We start from the raw sequence: 9,142 nt of genomic DNA on the forward strand, positions 1-9,142 counted from the left end.
ATTTGAACGGGAACTTGAACGGGAACTTGAACGGGAACGCAGGACACGGGAAACGTCCTCCTAGGCAGCCGGCCGTGCTACGTCATTCGTGTACCTCTGTTTCTCTTCGCAGAGATAGTGCAGTTGTAGCTTCTTCTGGTGTTTCACCAGCCCGGTTAGCTTGAGGTAGTCGCAGTCTGGGGACCACTTGTGATGTGCCGCCCAAGGATCGTCGTGGGGTGCCTATTGTCTCAGCCGCACCCCACATTGGAAACAGCACACCCCATCGGCACCCTGAGTGTAGACAAAGCCTGCATGGGCCATCTCTTCAGCAGTCTGATACATTTGCGTGGGCCACGTCTCAAACGAAGCGAGCCTTCTTTCAAAGCGTAGATAATAGTGCGATGGTGTTTGACTGAGCAGTGACACCGCCTCCTCGGCATGACTCTTACTCCAGTATCCATGAGGTTCTGCACTATCCATCACCGCATCTTCGCCACGCGTTGTCGTCGTCGTCGTACCACTCTTCTTTGTTTCAGCCATTCTAGATGATTTTATGTAACATACACTGACCCACTCGAATCCACGCTTGTTTTATAGGGGAAGAACCGGATCGAAACTCACTGCTTTCTGGTTGGTCCAAAACGCAGCGCACCGATTGGTTCGTTCCGGGGCCTGGTCCGCACCTCGGTTTTCTAAAACGACCCGACCCCTGTGTTTCTTTTCCATAGGAAATGGATTTTACCATGGGAGAGAAAGCACAACTCGGTTCGGGTGCTGTCTTCTGATTGGTTGTTGCTGTCTTCTGATTGGTCGGCCATCCAGGCTTCGGATTGGTCCGATTTCGATCCTGTTTTGGGGAAGGGTTGTCCATCCCTCAGACGTTCAGCACCTCTTAGAGTACAGACGTTCATCAGATACACATCGCTATCATGACGAGCAACCAAAGTACGCCCTATCGTTTGGAGAGGAAAGATATCACCCGCTCCAGACGGTTAAGAACTGCTAATCATACCTATCGTTTGACTTTCAACCCAGACTACTTGGACACCGTACCACCGGAACGCGTCCCCATGGAACTGCCAGCTTTATTTGACAGGGTGATCGATGACTTTTATGAACAGATATCAGGTCAGAAGGGAGATCGTATTGGTCTAGGTATCGATCATCCCGCTTTGAACACTCCCATACGGATTCCCTTTCGACGTTTTGAAGATCTCCATGGGCTAACTATTTTGCAAGCCGTGGAAAAAGTCCAACAGTCCAACAAAGACCTGAACATCGATGCCACCATGGATGTGACTTTAGTACACGTCGCAGATCCCAACAGGCTAGGATCGGGCAGTGGCCATCTCCGGCTGAAAAACGTGATTGGACTCGAAGCTTTTTTAACACGCAAACAGTGCATCGTACGGATCAAGAACGAAGATCAATCCTGTTTGGCACGGGCCCTGGTGGTGGCATAGCATTATGCCCACAAGCCTCACCCTCTGACCCCAGCATGGACCGCCCAGCGAAAGAGACTGACGAGAACGGATCGCGTCGACGTTCAAGGCATACGGGCACTGGCCTTGTTTCGAAGCCTTGGCCTGCCCGAAGGCCCCTGTCGGGGTCTGGATGACCTCGCACGCGTGGGACGCGCCTTGACCCGTCTGCATTATCAACTGAAAGTCTACAGTCAAGAGGTGGGTCAGAGACTGTTGTACAAGTGTGATGAGACTCCACCCCACGCCACCGTGCTGCATCTCTACCATCATGATCAGCACTACGATGTCATCACTTCCATGCCCGCTTTTTATGGCTCTAACCATTATTGCGAACGCTGTGACAAACGTTACGACCATCCCGAAAAACATCCCTGCACCAAGGAATACGCTGTCCCCGCTGCTTCTACTCTAGTTATTGCGGACCCCAGGAAGAGCACGGGATCCCTTGCTTGACATGTCAAGGTTGGTTCCCCAATCCAACGTGTTACACCCGACATCTCCAGTCACCGTCAGAGGGAAAACCCAGTGCCTGTCAATCGATTCACAGGTGCCCGAACTGTTTTCAGCTGGTCCGCGTCTTGGAGACCCCCATGGCTCACCACAAGTGCTTCGATGAAGACCATCCCTGCTTGGTGTGCCGAGAACCCATGACCCCAGATCATCGCTGTTACATGACGCCTCTCCGTGAAGGAAACGAGGAGGAGGAGGAGGGGGAGGGGGAGGAAGCGGAGAAGGAGGAGGAGGGGGAAGAGGAACAACATCCCCTACGAGACCATGTTCAATACGCCTTCTACGATTTTGAATGCATGCAAGACACGGGGGAACACATTCCAAATTTGTGCGTGGTGCAACTAGGATGTGGACGATGCATCAGTGAAGTGAGCAAGAACTTGTGCGAACACTGTCCATGGAGAGAAGAAGGGTATGGTCCCAGCCGTGAGATCGTGTTTCGAGGCCCCACCACGCGACATGATGTGTGTGTGTGGTTGACCACGTTGTCTGAAATACCCAAGAAGAAGCCCCACCCAGAGGAAGAGGAGGGCAGCACACGCAAGGGGACGACAGCTCACCTGGGGAAAAAAAGAAAACGGGATGACACCCCCTCAAGAAAGCACGCTTCCAAACGACAGGCATCACCCCAGCAGGAGGGGGAGGAGTTGGGGGAAGAGGGGGAGGAGATGGAAGAGGGGGAAGAGGCCATGGAAGTGGAGAAAACAAAGAAGCCAAAGAACAAGAACACCTCCTGTCATACAGTCCCGAAGGAGGATCGCATTTATGTGATGGCCCATAATGCACGATCCTATGATTTACACTTAGTCCTGAAGGGTCTGTCCCCCCTCCTGGTGACACTCCCCACCAAGATCCGGCATGGCCAACAAATTTTGCAGATGACCCTGGGACGGTTATGTTTCGAAGACAGCTTAAATTTCATCCCTTACCCCCTGAAAGCCTTTCCCAAGAGCTTTGGGCTGAAAGAAATGAAGAAAGGGTACTTTCCACATTTTTTCAATACGAGAGTCAACCAGACCTACAGAGGTCCCTATCCACCAGCCGTCACGTACGATCCCGATGGCATGTCTCCCACAGAACGCACAGCCTTCCTCCAGTGGCATACCCAAAAAGTGCAAGAAGGAGCCTTGTTCGACTTACAAGGAGAACTTTTAACCTACTGCCAAAGCGATGTGGACATTTTGAGACGGGGATGCGCCGACTTCCGACAGAACGCCATTCACTCGGTGGGCATGGATCCCTTTGTGGAAGTGATGACAGCTGCAGCGTTCACCATCAAATCCTTCCGAAAACACGACCTGAAACCCAATACCATCGCCATTCTCCCCCCTCAAGGTTACCAACCCAAGAGAAACTATTCCCAGGCCTGTATGCACTGGCTCCACTATCTGATGGAAACAGACCCCCATCTGCACCTCCAGCACGCCAGGAATGGCGGTGAAAAAGAGTTCACGTGTGGAGAGGGTCAACATCGGTACACCGTGGATGGCTACGATCCAGCGACAGGCACCGTCTACGAATTCCTGGGCTGTTTCTGGCATGGGTGCCAGGCCTGTCACAAGACCCGACGTGGAGAACCGCATCCCGTCCTGGGCTCGTCGTTGGGAGCCCGTTACACCGACACCCACTACCGCTTGAGTCTCTTGAGTCAACACCCTGAGGTGAAACGGATCGTCACCCTGTGGGAGCACGAGTTTACGAAAATGCAACGGGAGGACTCCGCACTGCGTGCTTTCTTGCAGGGACCCCGCTGTATCCACGTCCCCGGGCCGCTCAACCCTCGCGACGCCTTCTATGGAGGACGCACCAATGCGACGCGATTATGCTACGAAGCCCAAGAAGGTGAAACCATCAAGTACATCGATATTTGTTCCCTTTACCCCTACATTTGTAAGACCGGAGCGTTTCCCACGGGACACCCGACCCTTCTCCATCAACCCCCTGTGGACACGTTGTTTGAACTGAAAGGTCTGATCCAATGCCGTGTCTTACCCCCGAAACGACTTTACCATCCGCTACTGCCTTACAGATCGGGTGGCAAACTGCTCTGTCCTTTGTGCCGCACGTGTGCCGACACCCGGTCAGACTCCCCCTGCGAGCACACGGACGAAGAGAGGTCATGGGTGGGGACGTACGCCACCGTAGAACTACAGGAAGCCGTGAAGAAGTATGACTACCGGGTGCTTCAGATCTACGACGTTTGGCATTTTGACACCTTTGCACAGCATGACCCCGACACCCAGCAAGTGGGACTCTTTGACACTTACATCGGTCGACATTTCAAGGAGAAGCTCGAAGCCAGCGGATACCCCGAAGGATGTACGGATCACGACGCGTACATCCAGGAGATCTACGACAAAGAAGGCATTGGGTTGGACAAGGACCGCATCGAAAAAAATCCAGGACGTCGCACGATTGCCAAGATGCAACTGAATTCGCTCTGGGGCAAGTTTGGGCAACGGGTAGACTACAGTCAGAACGTGTATATGAACGATCCTGTACAGTACTTTGCCTTGTGGAGGGATGAACGCAATACCATCGAGGATGTGGTCGTTGTCAACGAACACATGGTGGAAGTGACCTACACCCAGCAGAAAGAATTCCAAACCCCTCATTCTCATTTCAACGTTGCCATCGCTGCTTGGGTCACCGCCCAAGCACGTCTCAAGCTGTACGAGACCCTTGCCCTGGTGGACCGCAGGGTGTTCTACTTTGACACGGACAGCGTCATTTACATTCATCGACCCCACGACGCGAATCCAGAGCTGGGTCATTCGTTGGGTGAGTTTACGGATGAACTGGACGGAAACACCATCAAGACGTTTGTGTCGGGAGGCCCCAAAAACTATGGCTACGAGTTAATGAACCCCAGACCCGATGGAACGCGCACGACCTGCAAAGTGCGAGGGTTCACTTTGAATTACCGAAACCAACGCCATCTCAACTTTGACACCATGAAAGGACTGATACTGGGACAACGGCCTGGGAAAGAGGAGGAGAAAATCAGTTTGGATTACCCTCATCAGATCATTCGAAAAGGCCCTCGGCACGAAAACGCACTCGTGACCCGACCCACCCGAAAAGACTATCGTACCGTGTACGACAAGCGACGCATCGTCTACGACGACATCACAGGGCTACCTGTAGACACGCTCCCCTTTGGGTACAGAGACGACTTTCACTAAAATTTTTCATGACAGCGTATCGAAACTGAATCGACATGGACCCCTACAGAAAAAAACGGATCGAAATCGGCCCAATCCGAAGCCTGGATGATCGACCAATCAGAGGCCGCGCTCGGGCCAGGGTGGCCTCTGATTGGTCGAACCGAGGTTGTGCTTTCTCTCTCACGCTACAAGCCTAACCCTATGGAAAAGAAACACAAGGGTCGGTCCAGTTTGGAAAACCAAGGTGAAAGTCAGGCCCCGGAACGGTCCAATCAGAAAGCAGGACCTCCGTGGCTTTTAATACGACCGACGCTCTCCGGTCATCACTTTTCACTGAACGGACCAAGCAACAACATCGTCCCCTCTGATTGATGTTCCTCACGTTGTGTTGGTTGTTGGCGTTTTATCTGGAAGAAACGCGTGTTTGGAGAGAGTACCATCAAGTGTTGACGTACCTCCGTGAAGACTTGGAAAGAAACAACAACAACAACGAACAGAACATCCGGACAACATCATGTCGAACAACATGTCGAGACGGTTGAATGACAAGACACGAAGCGACATGAGTGGCCAAGGAAGCAGTGGAGAGGGGAACGGTAACATGACTGCTGAACTGTGGGGTGAAGTGTACGACTTGCTGTGTTTAAAGATGAAGACCGACGACGCGTACGCCAAGTTACGTGCGAAGGGCGACAACCTGATGTGCGACCAGATACGTTCAAAGATGAGGAAGCTGACTGAACCCGAGAAAGTCACATCGAAGAAGACGATCAAGAAGATCCAGAAGAAAAAGACACGCAAACCCACAGCCGTGGTGACCCCCACAGCAATGGCAACACCCCCCACCCCCACCCCCACCCCCACCCCCACCCCCACAGCGCCAGTCCCCACCACCACCACCACCACCACAGCAGCCACAGCAGCCACAGCAGCCACAGCAACCACGACTGCGGCGACAACAGACATCGACACGAGGGGGACATCCTTTTTGAAACCTGCCACCACACCTGCAACGCCTGCAAAAAGACGATCACGGAAGAAATTATCTCTGAAGATCTCTCCTCAAGAACAACTGTAAGTACCCTGCTCTTCTTTGTCTCAGTCATTCTTGATGTGATTCATATGCATGACCTATGCCTATCCTAAATGGACTCTGTCCTTATGATTGACAGGACCCCTGATGTCAGTTCAGCCCAGTCCGTGCTAGAACAGTGGTGGGAACAAACCCCTCGGGAGCCCACCTATTCACCGAATGCCCCTGTGACGATGGCGACGGGTGACCTCGATGATCATGAAGCGCTCAAGATGGCCACTCTCCCTTCCATGGATCTGGATACGCTCCCCCTGCTCGAGGCTTCTTGGTCACCAGCATCCCCGGAAGAGGTTCATGTCTACTCCTCAGGTACGCCCATGGTTTGCGACGATGATGATGATGATGACAACGTTGACCTGGATCCTTATGGAGAAGCTCAACTCACTCCCCTACAACGCGAATGTCGTGTTTGCCGACACAACAACATGTTAAGATACATCAGTTGCAACAGCGGGCAAGTGATGTGTCATGCCTGTGAGCTGGAGCTCATAGACTGTACTTGTAGTATGTTGACCTATGACAGCATAGTGACACATGATGACATGCCTATCGCATCTGAGGATCACATCTTATGGTGATCCTCCTCTTCACTCGAAGAACTTTGTCAACACGGCAGCTGCAACCGTGATCAAGTAATGTGTCATGTCTGTTTCAGGGAGGCCATAGACTGTACGTGTTGAACGGTTGGGCCTCTCACAGGTTTGAGGGAGGACCCCCTCTTAGGGACTTGAAGATGGAAGAGCTTGAAGATGGAAGAGGAAAACGTGGTCGCGTTATTGTTGTTGTTGTTGTTGTGGCGGTGGTTGTAGGGACATGCAAAGCACTCCCTCCTCCATTGACTTTTCGTATTTCCATTGTATCGGGTTGTGATTGGTTTTTTCATGATTAAACAGTGATTGATTGAACTGGCTCTTTGTGTCTTGATTGATCTCAACTCCAATAGAGTGCCGAACCGAGGGTAGAGGTTGAGTTGAGATGTCGTTGACGTCGTCTGTCTGTCCGTCTGTCTGTCTGTGCCTCTGTCATGTCAGTGCACAACAAAGTGAAGAAATAAAATTAAAAATAGATAAAAGAGAAAGGCCATGCTTGAAAGATCAGCTGCCTGGTGTCAGTCATTCCAGGACACATCGATCCCTACACCCCTCCCCGTGTGCCATGTCATGTCATGGATCATGTCATGGATCATGCCGTGTGTCCGTCAACCCAAACACAGGATGACGTCACGTGATGAGGTGGAGGAGATGGAGAGTTTCATAAAAGCTATGACCTTCCGTTGAAGGGTGTAGGGTGGAGAGTTTCATAAAAGCTAAAGTCATGACCTTCCGTTGAAGGGTGTAGGGTGGAGAGTTTCATAAAAGCAGGCGAACCCTCAGACCTTCTTTCAGTGAAGTCACCGTCATCATGGAGCAAAGACGTTCTATGAATGCCATGTCATCCTCCCGAGATGTCGTCACCGATTCCGAGTGGGTGTCTGAAAAGGCGAGAGAACAAGAAGCGAGAAAACGTTCACTCTTGATGGACGACACACTCTTGATGGACGACAGGTGTCGACTCGGTGACGTTCTGGAGAGACCTTTTCCTTCTTACACCTTGTGTCAACCTTCTCATCCCCACTATGATTCATTTCAAGAACGTCTGAGGTCTTTTAAAACGTGGCCTCAACAGATGACCCAGACCCCTTATGACATGGTCATGGCTGGCTATTTCTATCCAGGACGAGGGGACTGTGTGACCTGTTATTGCTGCGGTGTGGCACTCCGCCAATGGGAAGCCACAGACCAACCCTGGAAAGAACATCTGAAGCATGCCAAAGTCCCCTGCGAATACTTGTGTGTGTTTTGTCCTGATGGAGAAGTGAACGAAAAATACAGACGTTTGGTGTCCCAAGAAGCACGGAAACGAAGAGTCGAGTGTCTTGTTCACCCCAAGTGACAACGTTTTGTTGTTTTTTTCAAAGTGGTCAGACGTTCCTACCCTCGCGGTCACCCCATCCCTCGTGTTCACAAAAATCACAGGGATGTCCCCCCTCATCCTGTGACTTTTGTTTTGTGGTGTTGGTTCATGTGATCAGGGGGATTAAATTTTTTGTTAAAAACGCATAGTCGTGTTATGTTGTCTGTAGGATGAAGAAAAAACAAAACAGGATCGAAATGCACATCCCGATAAAAAACCGGATCGAAATCGGACCAATCCGAAGCCTGGGTGGTCGACCAATCAGAAGCGGCGCTCGGACCAGGCGGGGCTCTGATTGGCCGAACCGGGGTTGTGCTTTCTCTCCCATGGTAAAATCCATTTCCTATGGAAAAGAAACACAGGGGTCGGTCCGTTTTGGAAAACCGAGGTGCGGGCCAGGCCCCGGAACGAACCAATCGGGGGCGCTGCCTGGGGAACCAATCAGGAAGTAGGGTGTCAGTGTCTCTCCTATAAAAACAAAACAAGAGCGAAGCCACTCACACACACTGCATTCTATGAAACCCATCATGTCAGCTCGATACAGATGTAGGATGTGCCAGACCGACAGTCACAGTTACCTGTACTGCCCTGAAGTGACATGTACCGAGTGCCACACTCAAGGTCACCGTCACTATGTCTGTCCGAAGCTGAACAGTCAAGAGAAGCAGGAGAAGCAGTACCAGGGCCCCTGTTACAACTGTGAAGCCCTGGGTCATTTCGCTGCAGATTGTCCAGAACCCCGTCGAAAGAAGACTCCCCATCGCCTGGACCGCTGTTACAACTGTGGAGCCCTGGGTCATTTCGCTGCAGATTGCCCAGAACCCAGTCGAAAGAAAACGTTAGCAACACCGTCCACGTCGACACCCGTGGCATCCGTGGCAACCGTGACCCCCGTGGCCCCCGTGGCCCCCGTGGCCCCCGTGACACCCGTGACACCCGTGGCACAAGTGCTT

General features: G+C 52.0%; 3 protein-coding genes across 3 annotated transcripts; all 3 read left to right on the forward strand.

The window, feature by feature from the left end:
- Positions 1-2,272: 2,272 nt before the first annotated feature.
- LOC125372187 lies at positions 2,273-5,161 on the forward strand. Its single transcript, XM_048381371.1, has one exon. It carries the CDS (start codon positions 2,273-2,275, stop codon positions 5,159-5,161), a length of 2,889 nt encoding a protein of 962 aa, XP_048237328.1.
- A 508-nt stretch (positions 5,162-5,669) lies between these two features.
- LOC124113500 lies at positions 5,670-6,867 on the forward strand. Its single transcript, XM_048381377.1, has 3 exons — positions 5,670-5,940; positions 6,055-6,217; positions 6,316-6,867. Exons 1-3 carry the CDS (start codon positions 5,670-5,672, stop codon positions 6,812-6,814), a joined length of 933 nt encoding a protein of 310 aa, XP_048237334.1. The 3' UTR covers positions 6,815-6,867.
- Positions 6,868-7,637: 770 nt separating this feature from the next.
- On the forward strand, positions 7,638-8,168 carry LOC125372194 (E3 ubiquitin-protein ligase XIAP-like). Its single transcript, XM_048381390.1, has one exon. The coding sequence runs from the start codon at positions 7,638-7,640 to the stop codon at positions 8,166-8,168; it is 531 nt and encodes a 176-aa protein (XP_048237347.1).
- The last annotated feature ends 974 nt before the right edge of the window (positions 8,169-9,142 follow it).

The sequence above is a fragment of the Haliotis rufescens genome, unplaced genomic scaffold, assembly GCF_023055435.1.
Source record: "Haliotis rufescens isolate VD_foot unplaced genomic scaffold, xgHalRufe1.0.p SCAF_1, whole genome shotgun sequence".
NCBI classification, from domain to species: Eukaryota; Metazoa; Mollusca; class Gastropoda; order Lepetellida; family Haliotidae; genus Haliotis; species Haliotis rufescens.

Excerpts from the sequence above, each read along its gene's own strand:
- LOC125372187 (XM_048381371.1), top strand. The coding sequence starts at position 2,273 with ATGCAAGACACGGGGGAACACATTCCAAATTTGTGCGTGGTGCAACTA.
- LOC124113500 (XM_048381377.1), top strand. The coding sequence starts at position 5,670 with ATGTCGAGACGGTTGAATGACAAGACACGAAGCGACATGAGTGGCCAA. Across the intron at positions 5,941-6,054 it reads GATCCAGAAGAAAAAGACAC|CAGCCACAGCAGCCACAGCA; the intron begins GCAAACCCACAG and ends CCACCACCACAG. Across the intron at positions 6,218-6,315 it reads ATCTCTCCTCAAGAACAACT|GACCCCTGATGTCAGTTCAG; the intron begins GTAAGTACCCTG and ends TATGATTGACAG.
- LOC125372194 (XM_048381390.1), top strand. The coding sequence starts at position 7,638 with ATGGAGCAAAGACGTTCTATGAATGCCATGTCATCCTCCCGAGATGTC.